This window comes from Triticum urartu, chromosome 5 (assembly GCF_003073215.2).
Source record: "Triticum urartu cultivar G1812 chromosome 5, Tu2.1, whole genome shotgun sequence".
Lineage (NCBI taxonomy): Eukaryota > Viridiplantae > Streptophyta > Magnoliopsida > Poales > Poaceae > Triticum > Triticum urartu.
In genome coordinates this window covers 647347122-647365348 of record NC_053026.1, presented here as the reverse complement: position 1 = coordinate 647365348, position 18227 = coordinate 647347122, and the positions used below count along the sequence as shown (strand labels likewise).

Genomic DNA, 18227 nt, shown 5'->3' with positions numbered 1-18227 from the left:
AATGGCGCACCACATACGTGATGCGCCATTAGTGTCCATATTATCTTTAGCCCTTTTCCTAGTAGTGGGATCACGACGAGTACGACTCCATCAACCTCGTTCTCTTGAACGCTTCCGCTCGCGATCTACAAGGGTATGATGCACTCCCCTCTCCCTCGTTGCTAGATGACTCCATAGATTGATCTTGGTGATGCGTAGAAAATTTTAAAATTCTGCTACATTCCCCAACACGTACCCCGCATCGTCCTCAATCGGGCGACACGAGGGAACCCAATCTCCACTCGCTGGCGGCCCCTCCCTCACCTCCTTCCCTACCCTTGTTGCCGCCCGAGGAGGTCGTCCTCAGTTTTTCCTTCCTTTTTTCTCTCGCCCTTGCTCATTCTCATATCCCTACATTCGTTGTTGATCTGATTTGATCTGCCGAGACAACATGGACAAGATCGTGGCACCGATCACGACGTGTACAACGGCGTTCGGTCACAATCTAGCGAGGCGTGCTCCCCTCCAGCTCCGGTCGTACACAGTGAGGCGAGGGGCGTGATGCCATCCATGGCTGCCCCCTAATGTTCCTTGTCTAGTACCGTTGTCTGGCCATTACCCGAGATCTTCGGCGCTGCGCACGGATCAACGTGACGAGGTACAAGCAGCTGCGCCACCACATCGCATTACCCACCTCAAGTTGAATTCATCAACATCAAGTTTCATCACGAAAGTAAAGTTTTCATCACTAAAGTAAAGCAGGACACCCTAGCTAGCTAGCTACTTACGAGCTAGTCACAGACTATGAGTCGCCGTTTAAGCCGTGCGTCTGAACAAAGATCTGTATCTGAACTCACTGCATATTACGACTAACTTTCACACGGAGATGCACGTCCCTTCCATGTGACTAATCACTAATTACTGTATGTTTTGCTTGTACCACTCACTGCTCGCTTGTACTCTGGCCATGCTGACGCTGTGTCCATGAACCGGCCGGCGACACCGTTGGGCGCCGTGGCTGATTGGCTGCGCTGCAGCTGCGTCAACGTGGAGAAAATAGCGGGCTGCTCCAGAGAAAAATCTCCGCCATCGTCATCGCGTCCAGGCTCAGTGAGTGTCCACCGCGGGACGGCATGTACGCCGCCGGATCAATCGAGCTCGCTTCTATGGGCGGCGGCGGCGGCGGTGGCAAGGACGACAACGACCATGGAGCTGCGGGTGCCTCGACCGGACGAAATGGCGAACCGCACGAGAAATACATCTCGTCCATCATCGTCTCGTCGAGGCACATGCTCAAGTCCAGCAGGCTCGGCGACTGTCCGCCACCCGTGTCGTACGACGCCGGATCGCTCGGGCTCGCTTCCACGGGAGGCGGCGACTGCAAGGGCGACAACGACGGAGCAGCAGGGGCAGCTCCGCCGATGACCGTGCTGAAGGTCGAGGTCATGATTCTGTCCTCTAACTCGCCGTTCCCGCCGACGTGGAGGTGGCGGCGTGCATGATCAAAGTCGGCGCCGTTCCTTGTCGTAGTGCTCGTCGCGGGTACATTTGCATTGGTGATGTTCACGTTGGGAAACGCTTGGTGGCATGTGTGCTCGTTCAGGTAAATGACCTTGTACAATGGAGGACTGCCGATGCTGCTATCCTGCTGCTGCACCTGCTTCTTCGCCCTGCAGCCGCGCTCATGGCTATGCATGCATCGGAAGTACAACCTGCATTGCATATACAGGTAGAGAGTCGGTCGATCAGCTGGGCCACGCAAAGAACGTACGGGTACACGAATGTGAGGAACTGACGACGAGGATGTAATTATTGCCTGGTCCCAATCAAAATTATTGTACTGTATCTACATGTACCATCCTTTTTTGGACACCGGTACGCTGTTCACGAGCTTAATTAGCTATCTTGACGTTTTTGGCAAGTCGTTGGCATGGCGCATGCATGTCATTCGTTCCTGAAAGCGATTCATGCAACTTGCTCGCTGAGTTTAGATTCCATTGTACTCACTCAGATTGGCAGACTAGCAAATTCATTACTCTGAGGTGGCTTGGGCACCATGTTGCAGCTCCTAGGACGTAGGTGGCCAGTCTAGCTAGCGGGCGAGGCCGAAAATAAGGCACATGCATGCATGTTCATTTGCTACATATACTTATTCCGGGTAAGCAAATCCATCGCAAAAAGGAAGCGTTTTTTGTGTCTTGATTTCCCATGTACCTTTTGTTGGTTGACAGCTTATTGACTATGAAGTCATTACTGAATATACCGCTGTTAGTTGAAAATACCATTTTACTCTCAGTATTTCCACAACATTCTGGCAACATTTCAGCATCATTAAGTATGTACTTTGATAGCTTTTGTTTGTATTTTGAAACAAGTCAACATTATTTTTAAATATGAGAAATTTCCCACTCACACAAATATCTGTTACGAGAATGCGTGAGTATCTTAAGGTTTCTAGATAACTTATAAGGTTCGACCTCAATAAAGAAATATTTGCATATTGGGAGTAAATGAGGAAACTTTGATGGCACATTCGGATCTGGATAAAAAAATCTATCACACACGAGTCCCCTCAATTAATGGATTTGGCGGAAATATAAACGAACACAAGTTTATAGAATTGTAAGTTGAAAATTTTCAAGAAATACCTAAGATAATGAGATTTGCGCAAGCAGGGGTGTTATGTTCCATGTCTCCATGAAATTCCCTAACCATTGGCAACATATGAAAAGGACTACAAGGTTCTTTTAACGCTACTGTTTTATTTTAACTTTTATAAATAAATGAATGATAATACATAGAAAGGGCATGTTATCTTTAGCAAGATGATTCTAATTCACTTCGCCAAAAAAAGATGATTCTAATTCACTCTTGGTCCGTAAATCAATGTGCTCTGTGAAGTTAGCTATAGGTCCAGCCCTCAACTCTATCTTAGTTCACACCTCATCCAAAAGTGCTGGTCTTCTATGATATGAATGGGGTATTCGGAAAACTATTTGCGGTAAAAAAATTTGTTAGAGTTTGGTCTTGACGTTTTGTCGGGTGGTAGGTGGGACATATGCCAGCGCGTGGCTTATCATTGTGGGAGCCAGTAAAATATCGCCGGTGCCTGGAAACGGGATGAGGCGAAGACATGCACGCCGGCGAATCTTACCCAGCTTCGGGGCTCTCCGTGGAGATAACACCCCTACTGCTGCTCTGCGGGGTCTCCGCATGATCACTAGATGAACAAGTAGCTACACGAATGCTCCTTGAGCTGTTTGGCGAGAGGAGGAAGAAGGGCTCTGCTTGCTCTCTTCTCCTCCCTACGTGGTGTCTAAAACTAGCAGGGATCCACCCTTTGCATGGGTGTCCCGGGGGGTTTATATAGGCCTACCCCCCGGGGGTACAACGGTAATCCGGCTGGGCGTGGGGCCCAGCCGTCTGTGTCTTCGCTCTCCGCCTTCTGCGCCGGCTGCTGGGGCCCGCCGGCTGCCGGCTCCCTGGTCGATAGGCAGGCCCCACTGTCCAGGGCCTTGTCGGTGGCTAGTTACTGTTGCTCAATCTTGATGACGAGGGCTTCGTCGAGGTAAGCATGGCTACAGTGCTGCCGTCCGGCGGGTGACCACTGTAGCCTCACCGCGTATTGTCTCCTTAATGGGGCGTCTCCTTTGAGGGGGTGGCAAGCCGGCTGGAGAGAGCCGGCTCCATCTCGGGCCGACTGGGGGAGGCCAGGCCACCTTCAGGTGTCTCTCTGACTGAAGGGGCCCACCGCCCGTGGGCCGTACTAGGAGCCCGTCGTGGATGACATCAGGGTCAGTGTGGCAACAGTGCCGCGCCGGACGGGTCATGGCCACCCGTATGGCGCACTGTGCCAGGCGCACTCCGCGATTCGGGGGTGGCAGGCTTCACTGCAGCCACGCCCCGTCACATCGCCGTTATGTGGATGCAGACTTCGGGGGTACGGTCTTGACCTCTTTATGGGAGCCGGCTCCTCAGAGTCGGCCTTCTCGCAGCCGGCTCCTTGGAGCCGGCCCTCCTGCGGCTTTCTTCATGAGGGCTGAAGTCGGGCCGCCTTCCAATAGCCGGCCTGGGAGACAGCCGGCCAGGGGAAGGCGGCCCCATGTCTTGGATTCTTAAGAGCCGGATCGGCTCGTAATTTTTTCAGAAAGGCCAGGGGGAGCCGGCTAGGCTACCCGTGGTCACTTACTCCGACAGTAGTCCCCGAAGCTGAGCGAGCTTCGAGGCTGATAAAGGGACGAGAAGCTTGGTCAGCTTCCTATCCTGAGGGGCCGGCTTTGCTTGTGCGCGCCGACTTCGGAGAGCTCCGTTTCTTGTAGGCGGGAACGCGGGCCTACCAACGCACGCGCACGACGGGATGCCGCCGCAGGCCCGGGCCCGCCACTCACAGGCCTCGGTCCGAGCACGGATCTTCCGCGGCCCACATGGACCGCTCGCCTTCCCGCGGCGGTTTTATTCTGCCATCAAGGCACAGTAATAGCGGGACATGGGGGAGTGGGCGCAGTTGATCCCCACGTTCCCCCACGCCGCGCCTCGTCGGCTCCGCCGTGCGGTCTATAAGTAGGAGGAGGAGGGGGAGCGGCAGAGGCTCGCGCGCTCTCCCTCACTCCGCCCCCTTCTCGCCCTCCTTCTTCTTCTCTTCCCCGCAGCAGCTCTTTGCCGCGCCGTTCCGCCGCCGCATCGTCTTGCTTCTCGCCGCGCTGCCCCATGGCGCTGTCAAGCTCGTGGGATGGCTCCAACGTCCATGAGGACCACGTCGCGTTCCTCCGCCAGACGCGATGCCTGCCCGGCGAGAACTTCGTTCGGGTTCGTCTAGCGCCGGAGAAGGAGATTTTGCCGGCACCGGAGGAAGGCGAGCGGGTGATCTTCCGCTCGCACTACCTGCGCGGCTTTGGCCTTCCGGCGAGCGGGTTCCTCCGGGCCTTCCTCGAATTCTACAACCTCCAGCCGCATCACCTCACGCCCAACGCGGTGATGCTGCTGTCGGCCTTCGTCACGCTGTGCGAGGGCTTCCTTGGGGTCCTCCCCACGCTCGAGCTCTGGGCGGAATTCTTCCAGAGCAAACTCGGCACCGTCGTCGCGGGCGTGCCCGCCCCCTGCGGAGCCTTCATCGCCATGAGGCGGGCGAGCGAGAACAATCCGTTCCCGTCCATTCCACTGATCCAGTCGGTGAAGCTTTGGCAGAAGTCTTATTTCTACGTGAGGAACGTCGCCCAGCAAGGCGACTACGTCAACCTGCCGGATTATGTAGCCGGCCCGCCGGCTGGGAGGCAGCCTTCGTGGAGCTACCGGGCCAGGTCGCTGTCTCAGGCCGGGAACGCAGCCGTCTCCCGGCTTCGGGTGATGATCCAGTCGGAGGGCCTGACCGGAGCCGACTTGGTGGCCGCCTTCGTGGAGAGCCGGGTTCTTCCCCTCCAAAGCCGGCCTCACATGGTTTGTCAGATGAGCGGCCGCTTCGACCCATGCCGGCTGAGCACCAGGGAGATGCCTCATGCGGAGGTCTCCTACATGGTGAACTATATCTCCAACTGCAAGCTCGCCGAGGATTGGCGGTACGGCAAGGGGCCGTACTCTCGGGCCAACCCTCCGCCCGTCGTAAGTTTTTTCTTCTTTTCTTCCTTTTGTAGCCGGCCTCATGATAGCCGACTCTTGATCAGTTCGTTTGCCTTTTGCAGAACCCTCTTCTCCCGCCGACAGCCGGGGCCGCGGGGGTAGAGCGCCAGCTCCTCCCCGACTGCACGGTGGACGACGCCGACGACCCGGACTTGGGAGTGGCCGCCATGGAAGACGCCATCGTGGGGGAAAGCGACGGGTCCGGAGGTGCGGGGCTCATGGCCGGCTTCGAGGACTGGCCGGATGATGCCGAGGTTGAAGTCGCCCCGCGCCGCCAGCCGGCGCCTGATCATCAAAGCACGAGCTCGTCCGCCGCGCCGGCTGCTGGCGGCGGCGCCCAGAAGCACCGGGCCGTGTCGATCCTCTTCGGTAGCCGTCCGAAGAAGTCCAAGGCTTCCATAGCGGCGACCAAGCGAGATGAGGCGGCCGCGAAGGCGGCCCGCTTCCGCAAGGCGGTGAAGCAGCCGCAGGCGATCTCAGCGTAAGTCGTCGAATGCTTGGATATATTTTTTGTTGTTCTTCTTTTCGATTGAAAACTCTTCTAAACCTTTCTTTGCTCGCCGGACAGGGCGCCGCTTTCCCTTGAGCGGGGTCCGTGCGGCTCCGTAGTCGGGCCGACTGAAGGGTCTTCAGGCTCCCGCCGCATGGATCCCCGTGCCGACCTCAGGGAGGCCACGGAGCGGAACGCACGAGAGGCGCGGGAGGAGCGGGAGGCGGCGGAGCGAAGGGCCGCCCAGGCGATGAAGGAGCAGGCCGACGCAGCAGCCAAGGCTCGGACGGAGGCGGCAGCTGCGGAGACGGAGGCGGAGGCTTCGCACAACCAGCCTCCGCTGCTAGTCATTCCCCTCCGTGCCGTGGCCCCCAACATTCCTGTGCCTCCGCTGGAGGAGGTCGACCAAGAACCGCCGGTGATGGAGTGGAGGGAGGACTCCGTGATCTTCGTGGAGAGGGCGCCGCCGGCAGCGCCAACCGGAGCGGGCCAAGGCGGCCAGTCGGCTGCGGGGCCAGAGTAGCCGGCTGGGGGTGAGCCGGAAGCGGGAGCCGGCCTCGAGGTGCAGCCGGCAGTGCGCCAGCGCGCAGGGGGAGGCACCGCTGCGCCCCAGCCGCACTGAGCTTCGGGTGCCCGCCGGACGGCGGAGGCCTTGGAGGCGGCCAGCACCGGCACGTCCGAGAGGACTCCCAGCGGCGGGACGGGCGAGCTGAATGTGGCGGCCCAAGAGGTTCGAACCGGCTTCAGGCCCAAGCCGCCTCGCTGCAGCAATACACCCAGGAGTTCCTTGCGACGCGGGCCATCATCCGGGTGAGTCTTCTATCTTTGGTTGCATTGTTCTCTTAATTTCTTCCGTGGGGGCGCGTAAGCGCACCCACTAGGTGTAGTCCCCGAGATTCGGGCCGACTGCTGAGCAGTCGGGTCGGATCTTCCTTGACGACTACCTTATTCTCGCCTCCTGTCTAATCTTCCAGGAGTATCATAACCTCTGCGCTGCTGCCTTCAACTCCCAGGCCCAGGAGCTGGGTCGGAGAACCGAAGACCTGATCAGCAGCCGGAGTACGTACTTGGTTTCGTTCATCTCCTGTGGGGGCGCGTCAGTGCACCCACTGGGTGTAGTCCCCGAGATTCGGGCCGACTGCTGAGCAGTCGGGTCGGATCTTTCCTGACGACTTCACCTTACTGGTTTTTCTTTTGTCTTTCGTGCTCGCAGAAGCCAATGCCGACTTAAGGGGGAAGCTCAGCGAGGCGCAGGCCACCCTTCGTGCCAAGGAAACCGAGTACGACGCCTTGGTCCTGGAGCGTGACCGCATGGCCAAGAAGCTGGCTGACCAGGAGGAGAGCCACAAGGCGGCTCTGAAGAAGGCGCAGGATAACGAAGCCGCCCTGAAGGCTGAGTTCGAGACTGAAGCGGCGGGCTGGGCTGAGACTAGGCAAGCGCTGAATGAAGGCTTCGGCCGTATTGAGGATTTGATCGACGGTAAGCCGCCTTCCTCGCTCCTTGCCTGCCCCTTGCCGCCTGACTTGTGTTCTGACTTGAGCTGCTTTTTATTCTCTATGCAGGCTACTTTCCTGGCTACTCCGTCCTCGCCGCCCAAACCATCGAGGCCCATCACGAAGCGCGCCGGCAGGCGGGGGCTGAAGTCGCGCCGGACGCGAGTCAGTCGCTTGAAGAGCAACTCTTGGCAGTCCAAGCGCGGCTGTAGCCGTCTCATCGTATGCTCCGCCGCCTCCAGCGCGCCAGAGCGTAGGTGTTGGCCGCCCTCTGGCCAGGCGAGGCGATTCCCCGCACCCCGAGTCGGACTGCTGACTGGCTGGAGGTTGCGGTTGGCCGCTTCGAGGCCTGGAAGGCGTCGGCGGCCCGGCTTGGAGCAGGGCGGGCGCTGGAGTTCGTCCGAGCTTGGTATCCGGGGCTGAACCTGGACCAGCTGCGCACCTGGCGGCTGGAGGCCGACGAGGAGCTAGCGGAGGTGCGGCCGGCTATCGCTCAGCGCGCATCGACAATCGCCGAGTGTACTGACATCAGCGTCTTCGCTCCCGAGATTAATGATGACGGCGTTGCCCAGGCGGAGGAGTGGTTCGGGCTGGATCTGGCGGCGGGTGAAGACTTGGCAGAAGAAATCGCCTCTAGCGACGAAGGCGAAGACGACGAAGTAGAGGAAGACGAAGACGTCGAGCCGGCCGGTGGAACAGCCAGCCAGCCTCAGCCTGACCGTGCCTCGAGCAACGAGGCGCGCGCAAGCGCGCCCTCTGCGGGGGGCGGTGATCATGCCGAGGTTCGCCAGCCGGCCGCTCCTCCAGCCGGCACTGCCGTCTCCACCGACCTGCCCGGCTCTTCGGTCGCTCCGCCAGCTTAATCTGCCGTCCTTGTTTTTTCCTGCTTGTTGCCTTCTGAACAATTTTATTAAGCTTTCGTAGTTCCACCCACTGGGGGTGTATCCAAACTATGTTGAATGCTGGCCTTTTGAAGGTCTTTTATGTAAATATTATTGTGTGCATGTTTGGTTTCCATTCACGTATGCTTTTTATCCTTAGGCTGTTTCCTTTGCCGTCTTCCCCTTCTGGGAAGGCAAGTACTCGAGCTTTCTTAGATTGGAGCGAGGTGAATGGAAGCCGGCCGGCTGGCTACTTTGGTAGCCGGTCGGCGGTGGGAGAAAAACCGGCTTTTGTTATATTAGTCCATTAGTCCCTAGCCGTTTTTCGTGTGGGCACCCGTTCCTGCCCTTAACTCTTGCCAGCCGGACAGCCGGTTCTTCGAACTGCGACTTTTGGCAAGAGAAGGCTTGGGAGCCGGCACACTACTTGTCTGACTGCGGGTAGGACTTCTAATATAACTCCAGGCGGCCAGTCCCTGGGCCGACTAGTCGAACCCGGTGCCGGACGGAAAAAGTAAATGCAATGACAAGGCCATAAGCATGATACTTTTCATTTATAGACAAAAGATGGCAGTCCCCGAGCTCTCCTCGGGGGCCCTATTGTCTCGTACTTAGTACAAAAGTTAGCGTGATACATACTGCATTTCAGCTGTAAAACCTTCGGAGGAGGTTGGCGTTCCATGGTCGTTCCGACTCCTTGCCGGAGTCGTCTCTCTTTCGTGCCTTCGGCTTCTGCGCGTCGATCAGGTAGTAGGAGTCATTGCCTAAGGCTCTGCTAATGACGAAGGGGCCCTCCCAAGGGGCCGAGAGCTTGTGCTGGACGGCTGTTCACTGGATCAGCCGGAGCACAAGATCGCCCTCTTGGAAGGATCTTGGCTTGACCTTCCGGCTGTGGTAGCGGCGCGGGCCCTGCTGATAGATGGCGGACCGGCTGAGGGCTAACAGCCGGCTGTCTTCTAGCAGGTCGATGCCGTCTTCTCGTGCTTCCTTGGCCTCCGCTTCCGTGTACATGGTTACTCGAGGCGAGTCGAACTCGATGTCAGTTGGGATGACCGCCTCGGCACCATACACGAGGAAGAAAGGGGTGAAGCCGGTTGACTTGTTTGGTGTAGTGCGCAGACTCCAGAGGACAGCCAGCAGCTCATTGAGCCAACAGCCGGCTGAACGCTCCAGTGGTACGATCAGTCAAGGCTTGATGCTGGAAAGGATGAGGCCGTTGGCTCGCTCGACCTGGCCGTTTGACTGTGGGTGGGCGACGGATGCTAGATCCAACCGGATGCCTTGCGTCGCGCAGAAACGTGCCAAGGATCCCTTGGCGAAATTTGTGCCATTGTCGGTGATGATGCTGTGTGGCACGCCGTACCGAGTTGTTATATCTGCGATAAATGTGACGGTAGTCGGCCCATTCAGCTTCTTTATCGGCTTTGCTTCAATCCATTTGGTGAATTTGTCCACGGCGACAAGCAGATGTGTCATGCCGCCGCGCGCCGTCTTGAATGGGCCCACCATGTCCAGTCCCCAAACGGCGAAGGGCCGGGTGAGGGGAATGGTCTTGAGTGCTGAAGCCGGCATGTGTTGCTTGGAGCTGAAGAGTTGGCACCCTTTGCAATGTTTAACTAACTCCTTGGCGTCATCCAAAGTAGTCGGTCAAAAGAAACCATGGCGGAAGGCTTTGGTGACGAGTGATCTTGAGGTCGCATGGTGGCCGCATTCTCCTTGGTGGATGTCTCTGAGGATTGCAATGCCCTTCTCTTGCTCGACGCATCGCTGGAGGACTCCAGTGACACTGCGCTTGACGAGCTCTCTGTTGACGATTGTGTATGCTCCGGCTCGGCGTTGGACTTGTCTTGCCTCTACTTCGTCAGCCGGCAGATCTTGGTTTATTAGGAAGTTGAGGATGGATTGAGCCCATGACGGAGCTGCGACTTCTTCTATTGCCAAAACGGCTACTGTGACTAGGGCGGGCGGGCTGGGCGGTGAAATGCTAGAGTCGGCCGCCGCCTGTTGTGTTGGTGTAGTCTCCGGGCCGACTACCGTAGTCCCCGTGCCGGGTGAGGCAGTCCCCGGGTTGGGCGTAACTACGGAAGTCCCCGAGCCACCTGCTAATACCCCCTGGCCGACTATCGAAGTCCCCGGGCCACCTGCTTGGTTCTTCGAGCCAGACCCGGCCGCGCCGGGGTCAGACGGGACAAAGATGGAATCGGACTCTGGAGACGGCTTGATAGACGGCTTGAGGAGGCGTTGTAGAGAGACGCCGGTTGGTATTGCTTGCCGGGTGGAGCCTATTCGAGCCAGAGCATCAGCTTGCTCGTTGTCGGCTCGCGGTACGTGGAGGAATTCGCATCCTTCAAAATACCCGTTGATCTGCTGAACGAGGAAGCGGTAGCTTGCCATATTTGCGTCCTTGGCATCCCAGTCGCCGGATGATTGCTGGACCACCAAGTCCGAGTCGCCATAACATAGGATCCGGCGAATGCCGAGTTCTTTGGCAAGTCGGAGCCCGTGTATGAGCGCCTCGTACTCGGCCACGTTGTTGGAGGCGGCAAAGTGAATTTGCAGCGTGTATCTGAGCTTGTCGCCTTTGGGAGAGGTGAGGATGATGCCGGCTCCCAAGCCGGTGCGCATCTTGGACCCATCGAAGTGCATGCGCCAATGAGTGGAGTCGGGAGCCGGCGGTAGGTAGTGGGTCTCAGCCCAGTCGACGAGGAAGTCTGCCAATGCTTGGGACTTGATGGCAGTGCGAGGCTGGTAGAAGATTGTGTAAGGGGCCAGCTCGATGGCCCATTTCGCCACCCGTCCGGATGCATCCCGGCTGCCTATGATCTCGGCCAGCGGGGCGGTGCATACGACCGTGATGGGATGCTCTTGGAAGTAGGGCTTCAGCTTCTTGGCGGCGAAGTACACGCCATAGCACATCTTCTGGTAGTGCGGGTAGTTCTGCTTCGAGGTAGACAGCACCTCGCTCAAATAATACACCGGCCTCTGGACCGGCTGGGCTCGGCCTTCTTCTGGGCGTTGGACTACGATGACGGTGCTGACCACCCGGCTGGTTGCGGCAATGTAGAGGAGCATGGGCTCTTTCTCAGTCGGCGCCGCTAGGACTGGCGGGGTGGCCAGCATCTTCTTCAGCTCGTGGAAAGCTTGGTCAGCTTGGTCGTTCCACTCGAAGTGAGTGGTCTTCTTCATGAGGCGGTAGAGGGGGAGAGCTTTCTCTCCGAGCCGGCTGATGAAGCGGTTTAGGGAGGCCAAGCATCCGGTAAACTTCTGGACGTCTTGAAGTTTGGTGGGAATTGCCATTCTCTCAATGGCCTTGATCTTTACTGGGTTGCATTCGATGCCGCGTCCGGAGACCAGGAAGCCTAGGAGCTGGCCGGCTGGTACTCCGAACACGCATTTCTTGGGGTTAAGCTTGATTTGGAACCGGCGTAGGTTCTCAAATGTTTCCTTGAGGTCTTCCAGCAATGTGCCGCGCTTCTCCATCTTCACCACAATGTCGTCTATGTAGACATGGGCATTCCTGCCGAGTTGCTTGAGGAGGCACTTCTGCATGCAACGCTGAAAAGTGGCACCGGCATTTCTCAAGCCGAATGTCATAGTCAGGTAGCAGAAGGCTCCGAATGGCGTGATGAAGGCGGTCTTCAGGCAGTCTGCCGGATCCAACTTTATCTGGTGATACCCTGAGTAAGCATCCAAGAAACTCAATAGCTCGCATCCGGCCGTGGAGTCTATCACTTGGTCAATCCTCGGCAGGGCAAAGGGATCTTTGAGGCAGGCCTTGTTGAGGCTCGTGTAGTCTATACACATGCGCCACTTGTTGTTCTTCTTTAGCACGAGGACCGGGTTGGCGAGCCACTCTGGAAAGAAAACTTCCATAATGAAGCCGGCTGCCAGAAGCCGGGCTATCTCCTCTCCCACAATCCTGCGTTTCTCCTCCGACAGTCGGCGAAGGGGTTGTTTGACTGGCTTTGCGTCTTCTCGGACGTGTAGTTTGTGCTCGGCGAATTCCTTCGGGACGCCCGGCATGTCCTTGCGGGACCATGCAAAGATGTCCCGATTCTCATGGAGGAAATCAGCGAGCTCGCCTTCCTATTTGCTGTTTAGGTTTGCCCCGATGACGGCAAACCTCTCTGGGTGCTCGGGGTCAAGAGGTATCTTCTTCGTCTCCTTGGCCGACTGGAAAGATCCTTGAGCATCATGCTCCTTAGGATCGGGGGACAAGGCCGACTGCTTGCTGCTGCGCACTCAGAGGACTTCTTGTAATCGCCGGCTACGGTGATGGCGCCTTTTGTGCTTGGTATCTTCATCTTGAGGTATGCATAGTGGGGAACTGCCATGAATTTGGCCAAGGCAGGTCGGCCAAGCAATGCATGGTAAGGGCTCTCCAGGTCCACCACTTCAAACCAGATCGCTTCCCGACGGAAATGCTCCTTGTCCCCAAAAAGTACATCAATCTTGATCTTGCCAATGGGGGCGCAGGACAGGCCGGGTACGATGCATGGAACACTGTTCGAGTAGGCATGAGTTGCTTTGTCATGACGTTCAGCTTCTCCAGGGTGTCGCAGTACAAGATGTTGATGCTGCTCCCGCCGTCTATCAACACACGGGAGAAGCAGGTGGCGCGTCTGTCCGTTGCAAGGGTGGCATCCAGAACCAACGCATAAGAGCCGGGAGATGGCATCACCTCTGGGTGATCGGCCCGGCTCCAGCTGATAGGTTTTTCTGACTAGTGCATGTGCTCGGCGGGGTTGGCAGCAACCATGCTGACTTCCTGGTTCTCTCGGCGTTTGCTGCGCCGGTCTTCGGGCTGGCTTGTAAAGACGATATAGGCGGCATGCTCGTCGGGGAACTCATCATGCACAGCTCCGACTGCGGGCCGAGCGGCCGGCACCGGCGGAACCGGAGGCGGCGGGCCGGCAGGCGGAGGCGGCGCGAGCCCTTCGCCTTTGGAGATTCGGGTGAGCCAATGGCACTTCCGGGTTGTGTGGTTGGACGGCTTCGCGCCGCTGTGGAACTTGCACGGGGCGTCGAGAGTTTGCTCGTAGGAGAAGGCCGGCTACCAAGCCGGCCTGCCGCCCTTGGGTTTCTTGGGCGCGGGCCGCCCTTCGGGTGGCACCTCTTCGACTGTGGCCACCTGCCGACTGGCGGGAGGCGGCGCGGGGCCCTTGCGCTTGTGGTCGTTCGAGTGTGGGCGTCGGCCGGAATCCCCAGCAGGTGTCTTGGGCGCCGGGTTGAGTACTTTTCCGGACGCGTCTACCCGGAGCTCGGTCTTCATTGAGGAGTCGGCGGTGGCGTACTTGTCCGCTATGTCCAGAAGCTCGTCGAGGGTAGTTGGCTCGTCGCAGAGAAGCTTGTACTTGAGGAGGGTGCCTTCTCGGCACCCGGCTGTGAACTATTCGATGGCTTGCACCTCGTGCACCCCTTCGCAAGAGTTGCGGAGCTCGGCCCAACGCGTGAGGTAGTCGCGAGTTGACTCGGTGGGGCCTTGTACTCACAAGGAGAGCTGTCTGGGCTTGGGAGCCCGCTTGTAGGTGCTGGTGAAGTTGCGGATGAAGGCTTCTGTAAAGTCTAGCCAGCTGTTGATGCTACGTGGTTTGAGGCTGTTGAGCCAGGTCCGCGCCGTGCCTTGCAGCATGAGGGGCACGCACTTCACGGCAACGCGCCGGTTGCCGTTGGCTATGCTAACCGCTGTGGAGTAGTCGATCAGCCAATCTTTCGGCTTCACGGGGCCGTTGTACTTGGGCGTGTCTCTTGGGAGCGAGAACCCTCTGGGGAAGGGCTCGTCGCGGATGCGGGGGCCGAAGCAAGGCGGACAGACATCGTCTTCTTCTTCCAGCGCCAGGGATCGCGCCAGGCGGTCGATCCGATGGCGGGCATTGTTTTCGCCGACTCCTTCGCGGCGACCTAGTCGGCCGCTGAGAGTCGGATGCGCCACCGGCGGAGGGGTGGGATATCTCTCTCCATGGGGCCGAGGCGGAGGCGGGTTGCCCTGCCACTCCACGGCCCGAGGGTGGCCTTCTGCGTCTCGCTCAATGGAAATCCGGGTTTGGCTTCGGCTGGCAGCCGGCTCTTTCTCGCGCCGCGCGCGGTCTCTACCCGCAGTGGGCGTCCGAGACGTCGCGCCGTGATCTCGGCACGGCGGAGGGCTTTCCGCGCGGGCGTCGGCTTCGTGCCCCTGCGCGACTGCATCGATCAGCTGCTGGATGCGTCGGGTCATGTGGGGGAGTTCTTCGGCCCCCAGTCCGTCTAGCTCATCTACGGCCGCCTGGGCGGCGCACAGGTTCTCGAGTGGAGTGGCGTAGACTGGGCGGTCGACTCCTAACGTGCCGGCAACGACAGCACCGCGCTGTTTGACAACGCCGACCCGGCTGGGCCTGTCTGGGGGCGGCATGCCAAAGGCGGCGCGGTCAGCCTCGCGTCGGTGGGCCTCAGCGAGGCGTCTCATGGAAACAAATTTCCGGCCTTCCGCGAGGAGGGCGAGGCGGCGAGCCTCCAGTGCTTCAGCGTCGGCGTCGGCCGGGAGGGGGATGGACAAGTCATGGACCGCCGCGTGCGGGGCATCGTGGGCGCTCTCGTCAGCAGCGCTGTCGTGGCCGATGACCATCACCTCGGTGGTGACAGCGTCGCAGCCATCGGCTCGGGGAAGCGGGTCGTTGTAGATCGTGACGTTGGTGGGGAAGGTGTCGAACGAGGCCGTGTCGGAGTCGACAGGCATCGGATTGGTGGAGCCAACCGACTCCAAGTCCACAGCAGGCTTGCCGGAGACATGGAGCCGGCCGAGGAGGTTGACGAGGTGGTCGGTGCCCGCGTCGGAGGCGAGCTCGTCGGAGATGAGGGTCTTGTCGAGGAGATCAGCGAGGCTGCTCGCTGCGCAGGCGTTGGTGACGCCTTGCAGCGCGTCGTGGCAAGCGCCATCGGGCGTGCCGGACTGGCTACGCTCGCGAGGGAGGAAGAGGGTTCCCGTCCAGAACAGGTTTCTGGACGACGGTGCACCTGGCCCCAAGGTGGGCGCCAAATGTCGGGTGGTAGGTGCGACATATGCCAGCGGTTGGCTTATCATTGTGGGAGCCAGTAAAACATCGCCGGTGCCTGGAAACGGGATGAGGCGAAGACATGCACGCCGGCGAATCTTACCCAGCTTCGGGGCTCTCCGTGGAGATAACACCCCTACTGCTGCTCTGCGGGGTCTCTGCATGATCACTAGATGAACAAGTAGCTACACGATGCTCCGTGAGCTGTTTGGCGAGAGGAGGAAGAAGGGCTCTGCTTGCTCTCTTCTCCTCCCTACGTGGTGTCTAAAACTAGCAGGGATCCACCCTTTGCATGGGTGTCCCGGGGGGTTTATATAGGCCTACCCCCGGGATTACAACGGTAATCCGGCTGAGCGTGGGGCCCAGCCGTCTGTGTCTTCGCTCTTCGCCTTCTGCGCCGGCTGCTGGGGCCCGCCGGCTGGTGGGTCCCGCCGGCTGCCGGCTCCCTGGTCGACAGGCAGGCCCCACTGTCCAGGGCCTTGTCGATGGCTGGTTACTGTTGCTCAATCTTGGTGACGAGGGCCTCGCCGAGGTAAGCATGGCTACAGTGCTGCCGTCCGGCAGGTGACCACTGTAGCCTCACCGCGTCTTGTCTCCTTAATGGGGCGTCTCCTTCGAGGGGGTGGCAAGCTGGCTGGAGAGAGCCGGCTCCGTCTCGGGCCGACTGGGGGAGGCCAGGCCGCCTTCAGGTGTCTCTCTGCCTGAAGGGGCCCACCGCCCATGGGCCGTACTGGGAGCCCGTCGTGGATGACATCAGGGTCAGTGTGGCAACAGTGCCGCGCCGGACGGGTCATGGCCACCCGTACGGCGCACTGTGCCAGGCGCGCTCCGGGATTCGGGGGTGGCAGGCTTCACTATAGCCACGCCCCGTCACATCGCCGTTATGTGGATGCAGACTTCGGGGGTACGGTCTTGACCGCTTTATGGGAGCCAGCTCCTTGGAGTCGGCCTTCTCGCAGCCGGCTCCTCGGAGCCGGCCCTCCCGCGGCTTTCTTCATGAGGGCTGAAATCGGGCCGCCTTCCAATAGCAGGCCTAGGAGACAGCCGACCAGGGGAAGGCGGCCCCATGTCTTGGATTCTTAAGAGCCGGATCGGCTCGTAATTTTTTTAGAAAGGCCAAAGGGAGCCAGCAGGCTACCCGTGGTCACTCACTCCGACACGTTTTCATATGTATTGAAAATGTATTGCATAGTCTTAACGTGTGGAAAGTCCTTATGTTTGTAAACATAACCATTGCTCAAACACTTATATACTATTCGTCCAACAATGTATGTGCTTCATTAATTTGTATTAGTTCTTGTTACTGATGTACTTAAACAAAAAAGTAAATGGCTCTGTGATTTGGCTACAGTTGCAGTAAGTACCATGCATGATATTTGCGGATAAATAGGAGAACTCGCATCAAGAAAACAACTTCACCTTGCAAACTTCCTGTTCTTAATGTTCTTTTGCCCATATTTTTTCCATTTGTAACCATCCTTGTAAGGCTCGGCTGTAATCTCCTCTTCTTTACCTATTCTTGGGGGAGTAACCTCTTCCCCACTAAATTGGTTCATGGAAACAACAGAGTAAGGAAGCAGTGCTAATCGAGATGGATCAGTGTTAGTAAATCAGTAGTGCACCTGATGATCGCCGGAGTGGCCTGGCTGATGCTACCCTCCATGATCGCAGCCTCGGGCGCTGTCGCCCTGCCTTCCACCATCCTACCACTGTTGCCGGGGTTGAACATCGACAGAGACGCCCTGAACACCTGAGAAAGCTCTTGGCTTATGGCCACAGCCATCTCCTGGCAATGGCTATCGAGGAGGTGGCTGGGTTGGCTGAGCAAAGCCAGAAGCTTGGCGCTGAGATTGTAGCCGCGGCCGAGCTCCTCCCACAGCTTTCCTACGGCCTCTTGCTGAAATGCCATCCTGATCTCGTGAGTTGCAGGAGGTTACAGCAAGAGAGTGGATTTTCTTGAGCTGAGATGTAGCCACTCTGTTAGGAGGTGTTTAGTTTGTGGAGTACCTACCGATATTGGTGGAGCTAGTTTTATAGACGGACGCTCCTCTGCCGTCAGCCAACTACGTAATCGTTTAGAGGTTCCATTTCATCTTCTTTATCCACGTCCAGAGACGGTGTATTAAAAGAATCCAACCTTTACCAGGCAATTCTAAAATAAAATAACGAATCAACCTGTGATGGGATAGTTAGAGGGACAGTGGTATCCGAGCCCACCAGGGTTCAAGTCCACGATGCGCTTTTAGTGAAAGGAGACGTTCGCTCATAGTGGTAGGGTATGCGTGTGCGCGTTTATAGGAGTGAGTGTATGCGCGTATGTATGAGCATTTGCGTCTGTACTGTGTTCAATTTTTTTTAAAAAAATTCCAAGAATCTTTCAATCTATTCGGCTTCAGTCATGGCAGTACAAACAACAACAGAGGTAATAAATATTACAATCATGTTCGTGGACCGTTTAGCGACGACTACGAGCACTGGAGCAAGTCGAAGGCGCGCCTCCTTCATCGCCCCTCCCTAATTGGAGCCGGACAAACCTTGTTATAGTAGACAGTCAAGAATTCATCGTGCTAAGACCTCATAGGACCAGCGCACCTAAGCAACAATCATCACCGATGATGAAAGTCGTCGATCAGAAGGATCAAACTTGTAAACACTCAAACGAAGACGAATGAAGATCAGATCCAAACATATCCACCAAAGACTAGCACCGATCGAATCCCGCGAGATCTGACGAAGACACGC

General features: G+C 57.8%; 1 protein-coding gene across 1 annotated transcript; it reads right to left on the bottom strand.

The window, feature by feature from the left end:
- Nucleotides 1–1021: 1021 nt before the first annotated feature.
- LOC125506458 (transcription factor WRKY45-2-like) lies at nt 1022–17394 on the bottom strand. Its single transcript, XM_048671269.1, has 4 exons — nt 17108–17394; nt 16905–17027; nt 2194–2244; nt 1022–1691 (listed from the first exon to the last, which is right to left on the bottom strand). The coding sequence occupies exons 1-4, from the start codon at nt 17392–17394 to the stop codon at nt 1022–1024; spliced, it is 1131 nt and encodes a 376-aa protein (XP_048527226.1).
- Between the last annotated feature and the right edge of the window lie 833 nt (nt 17395–18227).